General features: G+C 35.9%; 1 protein-coding gene across 3 annotated transcripts in view; it reads left to right on the top strand.

Moving 5' to 3' along the window:
• CCDC171 (coiled-coil domain containing 171) overlaps positions 1–20,610 on the top strand; it is a 150,705-nt gene that overhangs the window by 113,473 nt on the left and 16,622 nt on the right. For all 3 annotated transcript variants that reach the window (XM_017837922.1, XM_017837923.1, XM_017837921.1), the window contains 2 exons: positions 93–224; positions 20,044–20,194. In XM_017837922.1, coding sequence (XP_017693411.1) covers positions 93–224; positions 20,044–20,194 — 283 coding nt within the window. The remainder of the gene's footprint in view (positions 1–92; positions 225–20,043; positions 20,195–20,610) is intronic.

The following is a 20,610-nucleotide window of genomic DNA, read 5'->3' as shown; positions in this document are numbered from 1 at the left end:
CAAGTCCACTCAGTGGGCTCAAGGGGACCCAGTTCATCCCAGTTAATGTGTCTGAAGGGGAATTACCATTGATGCTGTTTTTTTCCCTTTAGGTCAGAGATCAGGCCTTGCTGCCATGTGCTGCAGCAGCCACGAATGACTTCACCCTGGAGCTACCCAAACTGCACTTAGAGACCTTTTCAGAGGAAGGGCTGAAGGGCAGGCCAGAGGCTGCAGCATTTCAGGTTAGAGTCTAAGATAATCCTGATTCTTGTTTTCATTTTTGGCAACTGAAATAGAATAAGAAGCTAGACTTCTCTGAATGTGTGGAGAACAAAAATCTTCAAAACTATTGCAGTGAACAGTTGAAAGAGGAATAATTTCCATTTATACTGTTGTATATGGTATTTCAGAGATGATGTGAACTTTTAATTCTGCAGTAATAGTGTTAAATAACTGTCAGGAATATGATCATGGAAAAATTCAAATGTTATATTTGAAATGTAATATCACTCTGTGCCCCCCCTCCTCCCTTTAATTTAAGCAAGACAAATTAAAAAAAGCCCAAGATTCTTATGCTGCTACTTGTATCAGCAATCTGACTGTATCAGATGTTTTTGTATTATAGTTTTAGAATTAACTGTGATTTTTAGCGGTTCTAATTTAAAAGAAACTGCTACTTAGAATACCTTAATATGGAAACTATTTGGTTTATGTAGGTTTATAGGTTTATGTTTCAAAATATTAATTTTGTTAGTGGAAACAGTGGGGGGAAAAAGAGAAATCAATTGAAAATATACATAAAATGAAATTGCTGTGCAATGCCTCCTTATTGTTTTTAAGTTTGTTATATCTTCTTCTATACAAACTATACCTTAGTCTTTATAGCTGTACAGAATACATTGTTTTTAAAGGCAGAATATTTTGTTTTCCTAGTGAGAGAACAAAAGGCAGAGTGAGTTCCTAGTTCTTTCATTGTGCTCTTCTGTCTGAATCAGAGGAAAGGTAGTCAAGAGAAATGCAAGGACATTAGACAATGCAAGTATTACATTGTGTGTGTACTTTTCTGTAGTAACCCTTTTGAATTTATTATAGGTGTTGTATTCTAGATGTAGTATGTAATGGCAGGAATAGCGTTACAAAATTAAACATTCAAGAAAGACAGATTCTAACTTGGAAATTTCTCATTGTTGCCCTCTTGCATACGTGCGTTTTAATATGACAAAGATTTAAATTATGTGTTTCTCTAATAAAGCAATAATATGTAACACCTTCAGATTCCCATGAACTTTAGTTGGCACAGCTGTGTATCTCTAACAAAGGGGATGTTGCAAATGCTTCCCCAGCATAGTGATGAACACTTTTAAAACAGTGCTAAAAGTTCCACAGGTGGCGTCTTTTCAAAGAAGCTGTCATGGAAATCACCAGCTTTTAGATGCTACTTTTCTATTCAGTGATAGCTGTTCAGTGATAGCTGTTGCTTTTTATTTTTTGTCCCATCCCAACTTCTATTCTTTTTTGACCTTACAATGATGACAGAAGCGTTTGCAAGACAGCTTATTTATTCTTTCCTTTTAAGAAGATGAAGAGAAACAGAAATATAAAAAGTTGCGCTTCACATTTGTACAGAGTGCTTGTGGTATAGATAACACATAGCAATGTATGTGCTGGATAGCTCGTTGGTGGTGCAGTGTTGTAAACCTACTTTTTGTTTGCCTGACAGCTTCAGTTACACTTGGTTACTCTGTGCCTACGCAAACAATACCAAAGGTTCAGTCCATATCACTGTGAAGTTCCTTTTCTCCTTCCCTTTCTCCTTTTCCCTTTTCCTTCTTTTCCTTCCTCTTCTGTCCCTCCTCCTCTCTCTCCCTCTCCCGCTCCTCCTCCCCCTCTTTCTTTCCTATCTCTGATTACACAGTGCCTGTTTGATAAGTTTCTAAGTACATTATAGAGATTTTATTATGAAATTTGCCTTTTATAGCTGGGAATCAGATAATTGATTTTAATTTCACTGTATGTAAAACTATATTATGGACAATTGTCTAATTCTGAATGAGTTGAATGGTTAGTACATTTATATGTTAGAACAGTTAGAACATTTGTAACATTTGTTAGAACATACGCATCCTCACAGGTTATCTTTCTTCCAAATTTTTCAGAAAGCAAGTGGCTCTCAAGGACGTTTTGAATGAAATCCACTATCCTTAATTTACCTCATGGGCTCAGCAGCATTAGAGGTCTATATTCCTTGTCATTGGGAATATGGGAAGTCTTAGAATTTTTAAATTGTTGTTGTCTTTGTCTAAATGTTTCTTGTGAAAAATATACTTTCTTTATAATAGACAAGTGCAAAGAAGGTTGACATGATGAACCTAAGTTGCCTGACTGTGAACTAAGCTATCAGAGATTTGGGGTTTTTTTGGGGCATGCTTAATTAAATATTTTGTTTTTTAGCAAATGCATCCAACATTCCAAATACCATGAAGACTTACAGGGCTGATCAAACAAACACACAAATAAAGTCCCTGTCATTCCCAAATGAAATAACCATGTAGAAGGTGTGCATCTTTTAAATAGTTTAGTTTACACTCTGGACCTTTAGGTAATGAAATGAAATGTTTCATGCACAAAGTTCTATGTATCTTCTCCAAAGCTTTCACCTTTTGTAATGGCTCTTGAATCGCAAAATTATGCAGTAGGTCGAAATATTAAGTTATTCAACAAGAATATCCTTGCACTGAGTATCTTCTAAAGCCCCATGCAAGTAGTGAAAGTGTGACTTAATTTGTAGGCATTTTTAAAATTCTTGAGCACTGCAAGAGAATTACTATAATAGTTTGAAAATGTCACTTCAAATGGATAAGTAAAGAAAAAGTGGAATATCTCTAAGAGTAAAATATCATTGCTATAGCTTTGAAGCATCTCACCCTGTATGTAATTGCTGTGAAAAATGTTATGTCACAAAGTAATACTGTTTGTTGCTCATTTAAGTTTGAAAGTGGAAAATTAGAGTATTGTTTTCAAGCAACTGAAACACAGGAACACAGGATTGTACTGGCCATGCCTGAATGTTCCTACAAAAAGAGACAAAAAGTGGAACCATATATGAAGTCTTCAGTGAATACAGGATATAGGGTTAAAAAAGCAACTAAAATGACATGGCATTGCTAATCGTAGTAGTCTTGCTTGGCAGATGACTATTTAAATTAACCAATAAAGGTTATCAGCTCTTTCTAAAATAGAGAATTCAATTGTGTTACATCTTTAGGAAGAGAATAAGGTTACTTTTACATCAAGTATGTAATTGACACTTATGCCAAGAATTTTTACCTGAAAACAATGAATAAAGCCCCCAAATAAATCATACAAGATTTGAACGCTCATGTATAAATAATTAAGCATCAGTATATTCTCACTGTGGGTTTCTTCTGTTTGGAGATATAGACACAGAAGGGTAAGAACTGCTGTGAAAGAAACTTCTTGAAGCAAATTTAGATACCTCAGACACATATGTTAATGTTATGTTTTAAAGCAATTATAGTTGAATTATGCTAAAACAGCTTCTAAATATTTATGAGCATGAGACAACATATCTGAAGACATGACTCCAAGTTACTAGTTGAACACAAAAAGGAAACCGGAAAGGGACTTGGAGGTGCAGGCTCATGCTAAACGTGAGCCAGCAGTGTGCCCAGGTGGCCAAGAAGGCCAGTGGCATCCTGGTTTATATCAGCAATAGTGTGGCCAACAGGACTAGGGAAGGGGATTGTCCCCCTGTAGTTGGCACCGGTGAAGCAATGCCTCAAATTCTGTGTTCAGTTTTGGGCCCCTGATGACAAGAAAGACATTGAGGTGCTAGAGTGTGTCCAGAGAAGGGCAGCAGAGCTGGTGAAGGGTCTGGAGAACGAGTCCTATGAGAAGCAGTTGAGGAAGCTGAGGGGTGTTTAGTGAAGAAAAGGTGGCTCATGGGACACCTTATTACTCTCTACAAATACCTGAAAGGAGGTTGCAGCAAGACAGAGCTTGGTCTTTTCTCCCAGGCAATTAGCAACAGCACAAGAGGACTAAGCTTCAAGCTACGCCAGAGGAGTTTCAGGTTGGACATCAGAGAGGGTGGTTAAGCACTGGAATGGACAGTCTAGGGAGGTGGTGGAGTCACCATACCTGAACGTGTTCAAAAAACAATGTCTTCTTTTGTTATCTCTCTCTGCCACATGCTGTTGTGCTCTACTGCCTGTCCCCATGTCCTTCCTGCAGATTCTTCATGACACGTGCTCTCCTGGCTGAGTATTTGCTTGTTGCTGTGCTCACATTGATGCACATGCTCTTGCTCTCCCTCTCACTGCGTGTCTGCTCTCTCTGCCCTACACATGTTTGTGCTTTCCTTCTGTCAGTCTCTGCCTGCTGCTCTGCCTGGGTCTCTCTCAGTCTCTGCCCCTCTCTTCTGCTCCCTGTGCCCATCTTTCCCGCTCTGTCTTGCTTGCTCTACATCAGTCTTTCCGTCCTCATTGTCCCTCCCTCCCACCTGCCCCATCTTGCTTCCTCTGTCATTGTCTTCAGCATGTATCCATCTGTTCATACAGGTTTAGAAAGTCCACATGGGATTTATATGCACTTCTTTGCCTTTCTTAGGTGTTTTGAAGGAATTTGGAATGAAAAGTGTAGTGATAACATAGAGTAATATAGTCAAGTACTAACATATCTTCAGTGTTAGCATATAATCGTTACAAATTTACAAAGAAGTAGGTTCTTACTGTTTATGCATTCATGCATGATTTAGTCATGCATTAACTAATTGTGTTGTAGGTCCACTTTTTCTAAATAATTTGACAAACATAAATGTAGTTTTAGGAGCGTCCTAATTTGTATTTATTTTAACTTGTTTATTAATTTTAGATTTATGCTTAATAGATTAGAAGGTGAAAGATATGCATAATTTTGCTGATAATTTTCTTCAAGATAATAAACACTTTCTCATTCCTGAGTTTGCTTGTCAGTAAAAAAGTTCTTACCAAATTGAGGAAGCAAGTGATTTCAAAGGTAATATTATCATTCTGTCATCAGATTTTATCCTCTGCATAGGGCATGTCTTTCAAACATAAATCAGTTCTGATATGAGGAGTTAATAAGAAAAATTAATCATGGAGTAGATGCTTAAAAATTGGATTATTAGTATTTTAAATCTTGTACTTCTGTTTTAGAGCCATTTGCTTTTTTTTAATGGCATGACTGTAAAAGAAAAAAATTTTTTTTTTTCTCTTAATACTAAAGAAGAAGAAACCTATTTTATAGTCTTGAAGATAGTGCAGCATGCACACACTTCTAGTGTTTTCTTTTTACTTAAACTGTTTCACCAGAGAAGGAACTATCTATTGTATTATAGATGCTGGAATGCTGCCTCCTCTGGAATTAGTTGCTGTTTCTTGTCAGGTAAAACTGGGTCTTCATTTTCCAGGAGTTCTACAGCAGCTTTCAACAGCAACTGGGCTGCACTCACACTCTTTTCTTCTCCTATCCTAATTAGATAAGACTAATTTCTTAGCTAGTGTCAAAATGTGCTACTTCTAAACTGACTACAAGCCTGCCTTTCAATATACTGTTCAAAGAGAACAGTGATTCTTTATTACTCTAATACTGCTTTACACTTCCACTTTGAGCTGAAATACTCATAAATAGGTAGATGTTTTAAACTCACTAGAGTGAGGCGACATCTCTTGCGACCCTGACCTTTTGCAGACCTCAATTTGTCAAAAATAAAGTTTGTACAGGACTTAAGAAACAATAATTAACAACTAAGTAAAATCTAAATAACCAGATTGAAGAGATGTAACATGAAGAATTCTAATCTAATCTCCTTGAATGTCTTTTGTCTCCAGATAGCAGCTGTATCATGATGCTAAATATTTAGAAGCCATTTTAGCGTAATTAAACTATAAATACTTTAAAACATACTATTAGTGTATACTAGCAAAATACTATTTAAAACATAAAAAACCGAGACATCTTTTAAATGCCAGTGACGTTGGAAATTTACCTTCTGTAATTTGAATTTCACACTCTCCTTTCTGAGCCTTAACTGTGTTCCCGACTTCTTTCCTTTTCAAAGCATTTGTGTTAGCAGTTTTTTCCTCCCTCTTCTCTATGGGATTTTTTTTGTTCTCTCTCCTTTCCTTATTTCCCTCCTCTTGTTATTAACCTCTTTTCCTCACTTTCTCAGCCACCTTTGCACTTCTTGTTTCTTCCCTTGTCTTTCTTCATTCTAATAAATTAGTACAGATAATATGAAGAACCTTCTCACAGGGCTTTGTAGTTAGCTGTACACTGTTTACACCCCAACCATGCTAATTAAGGCTTGGCCTTACGGGACCATAAATATCAAAGTCAGTATCTGTAATCACCAACTAATCAATTACTGAAAGCTGTCTCTTTGTGCCTGTGACACTACTAACTCTTGTCCAGCCCCTTTCGTAAGCACTGTTAGTTTTGTAAAAACTTTTCACTAAGATGTACTGATTATTATCTTGAATGCCAAAGTTAGTATATAATCATTTAACCTTCCTGTAATCTTTCTTAATGGAAAATGTTCTTTCTTGACCCTGTCAAGCAATCATGTAGCTATCCGCCTTTGTCCATTTAGAGTTTTTCATACATTTATGTCTCTTGTGTGTTTGTGATCTCTTAGGAATTATCTGTGCTGATATGCAGGAAAGCTCTGTAAGAACTGTGTAAAATACGATCTTAATTCACTAAGTTTATTTGTTTAGTTTTGCTTTTGCTTGTAATCCTGGGAATTTTTTCCCAGCTGGTTACCAAGTTGTTGCATCTTATAGCAGGAAGCATCTTTCTTGTTTTCTGTTCACTATTCTTTCATGAGAAAAGTTACTCCAGAGTCATGGTGATCTCAATATGTACCCAACACTGCCTCAGTGAATAAGGACAGACTCCTAAATGCTATAATTACAAAAATAAAACATCATTCAATCACAGAAGATATAAAATATAGTTTTCACAACACCTTGTTTGTTAAACAGATTTTCTAATTTTAGAAATCGTTTCTTTCAGAACTGCACAGGTTTATCTGTGCACGGTATCTTCAGCAAAGGAGTAATTTTGCCAGATAACTGATGTGACTGTAACCAGATAACTGATGTGACTGTATTTTTTGTGTGCAGTTTATACCATTGCAACACAGACAAGTCCATTCAGAAGCATAGGTGTTTAACTGTTGATAATAATGTGGGTTAAAAATTGAATTCATGAAGTGAATACTATGAAAGATTAGGAATTGTCTGGAGTCCTTTTTTTGTTTGTACTGGTTCTTTTAATTTCAGAAAATAAGAAGAAATTAAGAACGCAATAGACTTTATTACATAAATATTTAAGTAGCAGAAACAGAATCAGACTATTTTCTATTCTTAATTATACATAAAATAAAAAACCAACTGTCAAATGCTGAAGCTTTTATTTATTTTTTTTCTGCTTAACTGCTTAGTAGTCCGTTATGATAAAACATGTCTATCTCTTTGTTATTCTTATCAATAGCTTACAGAATAAGAAAAAATTATTAAATATTGCACTATATTAGTACAAGAATTTTGTAATGGAATTGAGAGAAATTTCTGCCTAGATATTGCTTTTGGTGGTCCTTGTAGTTAAAGACCTGAGAAAGGAAGGGTTATCTACAACTTGAGAGAGTTTATTATGGCTTAGTGATTTGCTGATTGATTTCATTTACTGTCAGTTAAGGCTCTCTTAATGTCAGCTTTCTTTGCATAGTGCCTTGAAATAAAGACTGATGAAGATTTTTCAGATTGATGCCACTTACATAAACTGACCCTGATTTGCCCTTCTGCAAGACAATATAAATGACAGCAGTTAGAAGAAAATATAGCAATGAATTAAGAAAAACACTAAATCTTTCAGAATATAAAACTAGGCATAAAAACCCAGGCTGTTCTGTTATTTCCACATTGTCCTGTATTGAAGAAATAGACTGGGATAGCATCCCAAGTGGTGTACTGCTGAAGTGAAGTTTGAAGAGGACAAGCTTTGAAAGGATTAAAAGTTAACCTGTTTTTTTACCAAATTCTATCAATTTGGCCTTATTATTTATTTTGGTGTGGTTTTTTTTTTTTTTTTTTTAAGGGAGTGTGGCTTGTAATTCATGTATGTTGTTACCTGCAAATTTTATTTTTTACATTGTTATTTCGCAGAAATCATAACAAACTGTTTCGAAGCTGTTGTCTTGATTTTTCAATAACTGAATGGATTGATTGGTCTAGTGACACATGTTGCTAGTATCCTAAGATCACAAATGCCAACATTATATTGGACTATGAAAAGCACAAATTCTTAGGTTTCATATGGTCTATTCCCATAGATGTTCCAGGACTAATATGCTTTAAGTAGGGCACTCAAATTAATATTTGTCCGTTACCGTACCCAATTCTGTTATGGTGTTTTAAAGTCTCCCTTCATTATGGTCTTTTCCCTCATTTTGGTCTCTTCCTGTTAGAAGCAAAAAGGTGGTAAGAAATTAGGGGGTGAGGAGAAAATGGAGGGTCTGGAAGGTACTGTAACTAATGGAAATTTCATGAATGTGGAACTGTTTTGTAAACCTGAATAATAGGGATACACAGCCTGCATGTTGGCAAGTTTACCTGCAAAAGATTGAATGTTTCATGGCTTTTGAAAAGATAATATTCATGGAAGGACCAACATTGTTTATCCTCCTGGAACCTTGTTAGAACTTAAATTACTTTGGATTGCTTCAACATAATGATCTTTTTTGATAGAAGTACAGTTCTAAAGAAAAGATCAGGAGGGAACAGTAACTGATTCCCCCTAGGAGGCAAACTTAAAATGTCCATTTAATACCTGAAGACTATATTTTAGTTTCTGTCTGTTCAGAGGCAGATTTTGTGTTCTTTTCCAGTACCAGCCCCCAACTGGTGGGTCCCCCTCTTTCTGATTGTATAATAATTGACAAATACTACAGGGAGAGATTAGAGAGCAAAGTATCATGTTATTGCCACAGTGTACAGTGCCAGACTTTCCCTCCATCCAGTTTCCCAATCTTAAATGAATATTTTTTTTAGATTAATATTGTGCAAGCTAAAGATAACAAGTTGAAGTTTAAATTCAAAAGTTTTTACACATGCTTGCAAAGACGACAGGACTGGGTTTTGAGCAGAGTCTCCTACATGTCAAAATGTGATGTTTGTCTGTACCTTGGCAAATGTCACTATCTTAGATGCTTGATTTGTTCTGCATTTATTTATTGAGACTTGCTGCAAATTTTAGTCCTTTGGGAAATAGTCTGTGGGACTGAGTAAACATTTAATGCCTATAGGGCATGAAGAATAGCAGCAAATCGGGTTACCCCTGCTTTAAAACAGGTTGGACAGGGGAAATAATAATAAAAAAAAATATTATAAGAAACTGGGCTAAAATGTCTCCAGAATTTCTCCCAGCCTCCACCATTTTTGTTCATGGACCTTCTGAAACAAAATTAGTGTTTTTGCGTTCAGCACCCGTTCATTGTCCCGTTGCTTTTTGAACCCATGTAAAGGTAAATATTCACATGACTTGCAGAAATTACTTTTGCAGCTTAACTACACACTTTCTGAAAAACTATTTTCTATGTTTATTTTGAAAATGGCTTCTGCTATTTCATTTAATATTAATATTGTTAATTGTAATAAATATTCCCAGTTTACCTTATTTATACTAGTCATGCTTTAGCATTGATTGTCACCTCACATTCTTGGATACTCCATCAGAAATTGTTTCTTTTCAGGTTGCTTTCCTCATTTCTGAACTACAAGAAGATGGAAACAGTAGAAATCATTTATAGTTTCTAGAATTCTTAAGTTGTGGAAGTGGTTTCTCTGTTAGAAACATTCATAGGCACAATTACTCATAAATGACCTAACTGCAGGTAGCAGTCTAGCTCTGAAAAATGGATTAGGAAGTACTAACCAATTAACATAAGAAATAGTTTAAAAAATGCTATCCTCTTGGGTGTTTGTAAGTTAGAGTAGCCTGGGATTCTTGGATAAGAACCAGTTGCTTTTGTTGATCCACCATTAAGGACACCACTCAAGTACATGCTAGTGCAGTGCTTGCATTCATTACCAAATTTGGTAAAAATAGAAAGACTAGGAAGGGTTTTCTCAGTCTCATTACAATAGCCTATGATATGGGATGTTTTACGTCTGATCTTACTGATGAAAAATACTTTATGCTTTCTAGGTAAACTCATCTCACCCGTGCCTATCCTCCTAAGTTTTCTCCTTTCACTGTTGCTATAAGCATCCAGTTCCATTAAAATTCAGAAAGTCACTCTGTATCTTAGGCTTCTAAGGAATTGGATCTAATTGTTGGCTCTTGGCTCTGGCCAAGGAAATGGAGCCTGTTCCTAAATTGCCAGGCTCCCAACCTAATAATTTGAATCATATTCCGCAATCTCATTTTAAGTTTCCATTTAACGGAAAGACAGTTGGTGCATTTCATAGAATCATAGAATCAGCTGGGTTGGAAAAGACCTCTGAGATCATCAAGTCCAACCCTTAATCCAACACCGCCATGGTTACTAGACCATGGCACTAAGTGCCACATACAGTCTCTTCTTAAAAACCTCCAGGGATGGTGAATCCACCACTTCCCTGGGCAGCCCATTCCAATGTCTTATTACTCCCTCTGTAAAGAATTTCTTCCTAGTATCCAACCTAAACCTCCCCTGGCACAGCTTAAGACTGTGCCCTCTTGTTTGAAAACAAAGCTAAAAATCAATGTCTTCGAAAATATTATGTAAAAAGTTCATCTAGTAGCAACACATCTTTGAATTCTTAGTCTGAATGAGAACAACCAGAGGTCTGCCATCAGAAAAGTTAGTTCTTCTTTTGTTAAGGAACCTTCTCAGTCTGACCATTCATGCTACTCTCTGGCAGTCACACTCCCAATGCCAGAGACTTTCGCTGTTGGGACTGAAGCTCCTTCACAGCAGGTGGCTCAGTGAGCCCACGGGTGCTGCACTTGACTCCCCCCCCCCGCCCCCCATCAGACCAGGTTTCCTTACAGGTTTGGCCCTGTGTTTCCCTTAGCAGCATCTCAGATGTCTCATTCCCTAAAGTCATTTATTTCTGGCACCGTAACAGAAACAGCTCAAGCTGGGTACCTCCAAGGAGGACCCCCAGTGAAGGAACCGCTAGGCTTTTATACACTCACAGTCTCTCTGCACACAAATCTTGCTCGTTCTCCCAAGTCCTTGGCTCCTGCCTCCTCTCTGTGTGCATCCACCTCGCTGACCGTCAGTCTTCATGTCTTTTGTTATTCAGAAGGTTGGCAATTTCCAGCGCCTGCCATCTCTCTCAGTGTCCATTCACCTGACTGGCTGTCACTGATTCTCATGCCCTTTGTTATCCCAAAGTTTGGCAGTTCACGGCCTCTTGTCTCAGGCTCCTACCCAGAGCTCCATCTGCCTCTCCATTTACAGTTCGCAAGCTGATCTTCTTGGGCTGGGTGTATTCCTCAACACTTTAAAGCTGTTCCAAGTGAACACCATTCTCACTTAGCTTATTGACCTCTTACACTGAAGAGGCCAGACTTCAGTATAGTGCAGTCTCACTTTTCCACCAACTTTTAGCATATGTTGGTTGAGATTTACACCTTTCTGAGTTGAGCTAATCTGTCATTTTATATGACAAATGCCAAAAAGGCAGACAAACAGAATCATGTTTTCCCAACGAGAGTTTTATTCAGATGTACATCCACTGTTAGTAGAACTTGATATTCAGAGATGATGGGGATTATTTTATTTGATCTTATTCCTCAGATTACGTTCCTTCTGATGGTTAAAAGCAAACTTTGAGAAGAAAATATTTTATTTATATAATACTAAGCTTTAAGGATAGCAAGTTGTCAAGCTCAGTGATGGTGCCAATTTTGTAAGACATTGCCAATATTCTCCAGCTTTTGCTTTGTAAAGAGAGATGCTAATGTATATGCTCATTGTGAGGATCAGTAGTAGGTGTACCATGTTCTTTAAATTTCCTTTGACTCCTCAGATTTTGGAACATGAGCTGTTGTTACTGAAATTTCTAATAAAACATTTTTATATCATAAATTAGGTCTTGAAAGCAAGTCTAATTGAAAATCTAGCTGTTTGCATGTTGTTGGGGTATTTTTTAGTAAAAATTTCATTAAGTTTAAGCATGTATGAAGCAAACTAGTTAATCACTAACATCTGAGTTTAGGCAGAATGAAGTGAGGACACCTGTCCATCCTATATGTGGCAGTGGACATTAGATTAAAGGTGCGAGGGATGCAATTCAGCTTTTCTTGATCATTATGTTCTCTACAGAGATAGAGACTAGTGCTTTTTCCTGTGCTGGCATCATGAATCTATGTATGTAACTGGAGCTTTGTGAGAAGCCAAAATGAAAAAATTAATTTGCTATCCAATTTCCTTGCAAAACTACAAAATGTTGCTTTATGTAGGATGAAATATCTATGCTGACTTAAAATGCAGTGCTGCCATAAGCATTCATAAGAAAAGCAAAGGAAATCAAGTAGCTATTTCACAAAACTAATGAAGTAGCTATTTCACAAAACTTTGCACCGTTTCCTAGCCCCTAGGACTTCCTAACCCTCATTGGACTTTAGCATTCACCCGAAATCTGATACAAAGATTAGGACTCAGTGATGAGTGTTTGTGTATGAGCTACATAATCACAGTTGTCATATTGACTAAATCTGCCAGAAGGGGTCTTTGTCTCTCCTAGTAAATGGCAACTAGACCAAAGACTACACTCAGCTTTTTGCATGGAAAATACAAAGTGGACACATTTCCACATATGCAAAACCTTTTATCTACTTCAATTTTAAAATGTTTTAATTTACATTAAAACAAGCTGTTTCTTGTGGCCATAAGGGAATAATCTATATCACTTATTAGCTATAGTCAAAATACTCAAGGAAATGTCTATATTGAGCCCAGATTTTGTGGGTTGATCATGTTCTCTTGGAGTCAGCAACAGACTTTTTCTATGGTGGTTAAAACAAAGTATTTTTTCATGAGTAAAGCCTATTTCTTTGCTAAGAGTAATTGAAAGTGGTCTTAGTTAACAGAGCACTCTTTAAAACCAATGAAAAACCACTGTTTTAATTTTGAGTAAGCTACAATGTTGGCAAATAGTTGAGTTAGTTACTTAGGTTGGGTAGTTTGTGGACAGCATTTCAAAGAACAGAAAAGTTTTTCAGATTTCACATTTACCTTCCACGTGAAGTTGCTTCAGATTTTTCTACTTAGTAACTTGATAGATTAATGCCTGCTTCTCTCCCCTCCTTATACTGTTCTCCTACATATGCACCTATAACTAGTCAATAGATTTTAGACTTAGTGTTTAGGTAGCATTTATTTATAAAAATTGTTTTGCTTATATAGGATATCTTATCCATATGTAAGAGTTCCTGAAAATAGGAAAGAGTATGCTTTTTAAAATTTATTCTACTTCCATGAATTTGGTTGTGGAAAACAGAATCCTGTACTTCAACTTTTGTACATCTTTTCTGGTTCCAAGATGTCGCTTCAGTAGGCCAAAAGCAACATCATCAAGATTCAGACAACTTGTACTTTCACTTGACATTTCATCTGAATTTTGATGAGAAGTTTTACTCTCTTCTTTCTCCTTAAGACTGAACGTGTGATGGGGCACTGTCATATTTTATAATAAAAGTACATCCTGACTTTTCTGTAGTGACTGCTGCTGTTTGGTTCCTCTCATCAGTGGTAATATATTATGCTCACACTAAGCAGATTTTCATGCTCACAGTTGAGGCACTTTAATATGGACTTTATAGTATTTTTAGTGACTATCCGTCTCTCTTTGTTTCATCCCTGCCTAAAATGTACACTGCAACAGAAGTTGTAGGAAGGGTACCAGCCGGAAACTTCTTTCTCACTAAAATCATTTGCTTGAAAAATTCCCTCCCTGACAAACTGAAATGTTCTTTTTTTACCAAAATTGTGTAAGAAGATGGGAAGAGGTACAATGTAGTGGTAACATTTTCTCCGTAGCTGTAGCTTAAACTAGAAGTTCTTCAGGGCAGTGATTGATTCTCCTTTACATTTCATATATAACTTTGCTTGACTTAGTGCAAATGACAGGGAGAATGGTCTTTGCACGTAAACATTATTGGCCTAAAAAACCTAATTTTGTTACATGGTAATTTTCTTGCATGGTCCACAGATATTTCTGAGTAGTCAAGGCTGCAGGTAGGTCCTTTGCTATGAAGTTCTAAGGATGCTTTTCTACCTCATCATAGCTACAAATACATTTGTCTTAATTTATCATTTTCTGAAAGATTGATCTGATTTTTGAAAATCTTACGCTTTGTAACAATTTTCATGGCAATTATTGTTATGCCCATCTGCTGTGGTTTCCAGTAGAAGCACTTTCCCTTCCATTGCTGTCAAGTTCAATGCTCCCTTTTCAGTTTTCTTGTAGGAAGTCATGTCATTACCTCTTGCAGAGAATCTAGATTTTTATTTAGAGCTTCACTCCCTTGGGCTGTCCTCTGAGACCTACAGGGTAAAGTAATTGTTATTGAAGTGAAGGGGATAGAATTGGGCACCATGTGTGGCACTGAGTCAGCTTTTGTTGGGGAAAAAAAACGTTGTAAGAAAACTGACCTGCTTTTTGGCACATTTAAATTGTTCATGCCACACTTGAATGGAATTGAACAAAATGTTTAGTGTTGAAATGAAATACAAGGAGAATAGATCATTAAAGAAGGGCCAAACAGCTGCAAAAGTGCAATTTTGCTGAATGCTGTTTCCCTTGAGGTTTTTTCCTGATGCCTGAGAAGCTGCTGTATTTGTATCCTCCACTGATGCCACTAGACATTTTGGACTATGGCTCAAGGCAACCAAGATGGATTTTCAAATGCTAAAATGTATGGGGGAAATTAATTTTATCCTTTCTTCTCCAAACATACCTCTCTTAAATCTATAAGTATCCTGAAATCTTATTTCTGAAATCAAAAACTCATTGACGTGTATTTTGTTTTCTGGACTCATTTTAACGAACCTTATTTATGTCAGTTTGAAGCAAGGCATTAATGACAGGTATGCAGAACTCCAGCCAAATTCTGTACCATAAATGAAATTCTCAGTCTTTTCAGATTCTCATGTAAGCAGTTCGCTGTGCTAGAGTTAATCTTTTATTTGTCTGAAGTCCATTCGTTATTCCTTCTCTCGTTCTTTTTTATCTTTTTTTATATGTAGGCCTGGGGTATTTTACTACCTGCTAACACTGTTTTTAGTTGAAGAATTTCCTAAAGGGAGAACCAAACAGTCAAATGTGAATTTCAACTTTTTTGTACTTTTTTGGGGTTTTTTTGTAAAGTAGATGGTCTTGTTATTCTGACTGCTGCATCGGATGCTACAAAGTCAATGTTTATATTGTCAGGATGTAAGTCTTTTTGACACCTCTTGATAAGCATCATTTCAACATAGGGTCTCCTTCCTCTAGTTTTGTTCCTTCCAAAGACAAGATGTGGTTCTGTGATAACAGCAGGCCCAAGAAGATCCTGAGTTGAAGTTATGGATATAAAAATAAAGAAACTGATTCTTAATAACTTGGTATTTTATTTGTAACTTTGGAGGAGTCTAAAACTTTAAATGGAAATTTTTATTCTCTACCACTTGTAACTCATAATCCAAATAATTTAATTTTTAACTGTGTTCTCCATAGTGAGACACGGAGGACAACATCTACATTCTTTTAATTTGGAATTTAAAAGGCCATTTTTATAATGTATAATAAATACATTAAAACATTGATGAGAGGTTTGCTAATTTGCATATGCCAATCTATGTATTTCTTGTCATATGTTTCTACTATAACTTCATTGAGAACAGCTGATGTTTGAATAACCTTTGAATTTCATAAATTAATTTTTAAAAAGATTTATCTTTTTTTCATGTTTCCAATTTCTTTAAGATTGTTATGTAATTTGTCAGTATTAGCCATTTTTCCATTTAAATAAAATACTTGTGGAGACTGGAGTCTTTCAGTCTTGTAAATTTAGAGCCAGTAATACACACAAAAGCTGTTTTACAGCATCTACAGCACTGTGCTCCCGAAAATTACTGGTTCTAGAAATGGTGTACAAGACTAGGCAATGATTGGTTATTCAAAAGTACACGGAAGGAACGTTAGAAAAAATTAGTTTTAATGTCCCCTGGAGAACTGTCCTAAGCTTAAGTGTTCTCAGTCCTTTTAAAGATTAATCTGGATGAAGAAAGCATAGCTTCAATATCGCTACTTTGTAGATCTGTAGTTTGTAAACAGCATCCACTTTGTTTTGTTTTTACTCCCAATTTTGGTTTCTCAGCTTTACCAACATGTAGCCTAAGCCAAAAAATTTTTATGCAGTCCTCATATCACAGATGAGACATCTTTGAACAGGTTGTAAGGGCCTTTTTCCACTCAGAATATTCGGAGACCCTTTTTCTAGTTGAATAAAGATCTAAAATTTAAAATACTTTCTTCCTTTATGATATGAATAACGCTTAACTGATTTTTTCAAAATTTTCTGATTTACTTTGTGCTCTAAAGACGGTTAGAGTGCTTTTAGGGATTTTCTAGATGAAGATACTGTTTTCAATGTTTAAATAGCTGTAAAGAAAGATGATCCTTAGAAGTACTTAGACTTAAAATAATTTGTCTATTAACAGTTAGATTTGAAAATGGAACTTGGGCATTCTTGCAAATTCTGTGTCTAGTCCAGCATCTTCATCATAAAAGCATCCTTTTTCCATGTCAATATTATGAATGTATTTTTAGCCTGTGAGTTGCAACCAGTTATGTGTGAAGTCACGCATCTGTTTTCATGAGGTTGCCTGTGCCTTGTCTTAGTGTTGGAGCATGGGTCTCCTCTCACATTAAAAACACTTTTGGCATTGAAGACACTCCTACCATTTGCTTCTGCCATATCAGTAGCACATGATGTAGAATGCTAAATACTAGTGATATTCTCTATAAAATAAAACATTGTGTGGAGTAAAAGGAAAGGAAAGAGGTTACAGGAAAAAATCACTTAGCATCTGATTGTTTTCCTCTTTTTGTCTTTGATTAATGTGGAGTAATTGCTTACAATTTGTGGTCTTAAAGTTGACAGTCCTATGTAAATTTCAGCTATTAACTTGCATCATGTTCCATCCTTAGGATGACTTTTAATCACTGAATTATGTTGAAATTGAAAGGAACCTCTGGAGATCATCTGGTCCCAGCCCCTTGCACAAGTAGGGGAACTTAAAGCCAGTAATGTTCAAAATTAGTATTCTTCAACTCCACTGGTTTTGTTGCCTCCTTGGTTAAGTCTTCTCCCCACTAACTTTCCTGTAATACTTGTCTGTCTGAAAATGTTTAACTTTTGAAGTAGTCTGAGTTGCAATAATACTGGTTCCTATAATGTGTGGGGATCACTACCTCTGGCCTTTCTGAACAGAATTAATTTTCTGGTGTCTATTTTTGAAATATTTTCATTTGTAACTGAAGACTATTTTTTATTGTTTTATGTTCTGTTCCCTGTTTGCATGTCATAGTATTGCGAACACATTCAAAAGCAGAAGTGCTTGCTAAAATCCAGATCGTGCAGATGTGTATGAATGTCAAATTTTATGTTATAAAAATTAATCAGGAGGGTTGCTGAAGCATCTTATTGTTGTGTATTCTTAAAAGCTATACATACATCTTATTTGTACGTATACTTAAAACCAAAAGAAAACATTCCATAGCAGGAAAGGAAAAAACTTCTACAGAAATAGGTTTGCATTCCAGGAGATTCTGTCAACTGATTTTCTTGATCATGGAACAGTTTTCAGAGGTGCAGATATATTTGTGTCTGTAATATTCAAATAGGGATCTAAATTAAAGTTCTGAACTCCTTTAGAGATGCATTTAGTCATTAGGTGACATCTTGTAATTTGCAAGTGGCCAGGTTCTCTGCCCATTCCCTGTGTATCAAGCTTTCTAATAAGTGGAACTTTTGTATGACATAAAGCAGATAGGTCACTCAATTTGTGACCGACATGAGTTATGTAAAATCATTCGTGCCTTCCAATGGCACATCTGAAAACCCAATGTATTTACCTTTCTCCATGTCGTTTAGAATAAATGTTCTGCACACTCATTATCATGGATTCCATGTCACCCACTGGAAGACCCAAAAATGTTGATTGCTCTAACCTGGTCCTGAGCAAGAGAAATCTAAACTGACCCTGGCTCTTTGCTGGGGAGTTGGGATATACTGGAACAAGTGTGTACCTGTGGGTGTATGAATGCTACCTTCCACATTGGTAATGAATCATTAGCTGCTGCTAAGTCGCTTCTTTCTGGACTAAAAAGAAATCTAGAACTCTTAGAAAAATAGAATTGCTGTGTCTGAAAATAAAAACTCAGGAATACATTTTTCCTAGACTGAAAATTTCCGAACTTATTTAACAAGAAAACAAATTAAATAGCTGAGTAGATCAGCAAGGAATTGGAAAACACTATTTCAAATATCTGCATGGACTTAGAGTGGCTGTGGAGCTGTAGGATGACACTGTATAGGTTAGCGGCTTCACTAGCTTTGGGAAAAGGAAGAAGGTGAGGAAACATCTCTGTATATTCCAGTTCAGTGACACCTTTAAGTATCATGTGTGAAGTAATCAAAGGAACACCTAAGATTTTTTTTCTGTGAGATTTGAGACACAGCTTGTTATGATGCAATGGTATAAACCTTGTTTATGAGTTACAGGCCCAGTCCATAGACCTATTTCAACATGCGTCTAATTTTTAACATGTGGGCAGTTGCCATATGAAGACTCTCAGACATTTTTATATAGAGTGTGAGATATATCCACATTCTTCCTTGGTATTGTTTTTGAAGAGCTGCAGCATTTTTGTCATGTTGAATGTGGAATGAAAAATTTTAAAGTAAGATCAGAGCTGACAGTAGCAGACTTACAGAGCTACGTGAGTACACTTTTAGGACTAGCACCATAGTATTTTAAAACATTTTGGGTATTATTTCTGATGAGAAAAATTATGATGTTGTTAATTTGCCACTGCTGTTTTCTACACTTCACAGTAAAATATCTTTATTGATTTCAGCTATGTTAACTTTTATTCTGAAAAGCAGTATTGTGTTTAAGAATAAAGAAAGGAAAACAGTAAAAATCTTTGTGCGTGCCTGTTTGTGGTACTAAGTTTATTTTTGTCTATACCACGGTCTTATATTCCAAAAGTCTATTTCATATTATCTGTAATATGTTCTTACAGTAGAACTCACCACAGGTCATTTCAAAGGGGAAAACTGAGCTTATGAAATGTGATTAACCAGTTGTAAAGAAGACCAATAATCTGAACGGTGTTAGACTATTTAGGGTAGATATAAAGTTACCAGTAGTGTCAAATCATTTGTACTCTCTTGTGCTGCTAACTGTATTATCATTCTGATCAATATTACAGGATTGGGACATTTTTCCACTATATGCATGAAAACAATATATTTTCCCAGCTGTACTGTAATGAGATTATTTACCTTCAGAGGTCTGTAGGTTTACCATGTTTCTTTTGTTTCTGCCAAATTAATTTTCTTAACATGAAGTGGAAGGACTCATTCTGAAAGCATGAAAATTTACCTGAAATTGTGTAGTGATTCTTTGTAAACAAATCGAACACACACTGAGTCTTGCAGTTAAATGAAATGGAAAACAGTATCAACTCTTCAATGCAGGACTGCATGACTGAAAACAGTTTATCAAAACACCTTCTAATTGGGATGCACTGTCATTTGCTTTTCCTCAATGCTATTAATATTTCAGATTTTAGAAGGAATACCATGTTAGACCTTTGTTTAATTCCTGAGACTGAAGTTTTGCCTGGCTCAGAACTTTTGTTTCATTTCTCCAATTAAAAAAAATTAGGTCTTCTCTATGAATTTGGATGTATGCTTTTGGCATTTAAGTATAGCTTGCCTGGCACTGATGATTTATTTTACTTTCTAAAGGCCATGATTCAAAGTTTCATGGAACTCTACCAACTTGCAGTTTCCAGAGTTGAAACATTAGTGAGAGAAACAGAATCTCTACAGCTTCACATTGCAGCTCTAAAGTCCAGGCTCCAAACAGCACGTCTTCATGAAAGTGACCTTACAAATGGTAAGTCTGCTTTTCAAGAAAATTTTGTCATTTGGATGTGGTTTCTTAGCCAGCATTTCTCTTCATGCTGTATAGTTTCTGTAGGGAAATACAATAGTATTTATCTATAAACATATTAGAACAATAAAATTAGTGTCAACTGAATTTTTTTTCAGAAGAGAAGGGGATGATACTAGTTAACAGAGGGATTAATTTTACTACTGTATCTTCTACAAGGACCTGTTCATTGCTGCTGTTGCTGGAAAAGTATACATTGTGATTTCTTTAGTTTTGGCAGTACAGTAAATAGTTGAACTTTGGATCTGAAGAATTTCACCATTTAGGAATGTAGCATGTTAAAACAGAATGTTATTAGCTGTTCACATAAACAAAATGTTTATTAGGAGATTTGGATTTTAATGCTTCTCACAAAAGTT

This window comes from Lepidothrix coronata, unplaced genomic scaffold (assembly GCF_001604755.1).
Source record: "Lepidothrix coronata isolate B3197 unplaced genomic scaffold, Lepidothrix_coronata-1.0 Scaffold317, whole genome shotgun sequence".
Lineage (NCBI taxonomy): Eukaryota > Metazoa > Chordata > Aves > Passeriformes > Pipridae > Lepidothrix > Lepidothrix coronata.
Note: the sequence above shows the minus strand (reverse complement) of the source record. Positions and strands in the feature narration are given on the sequence as shown.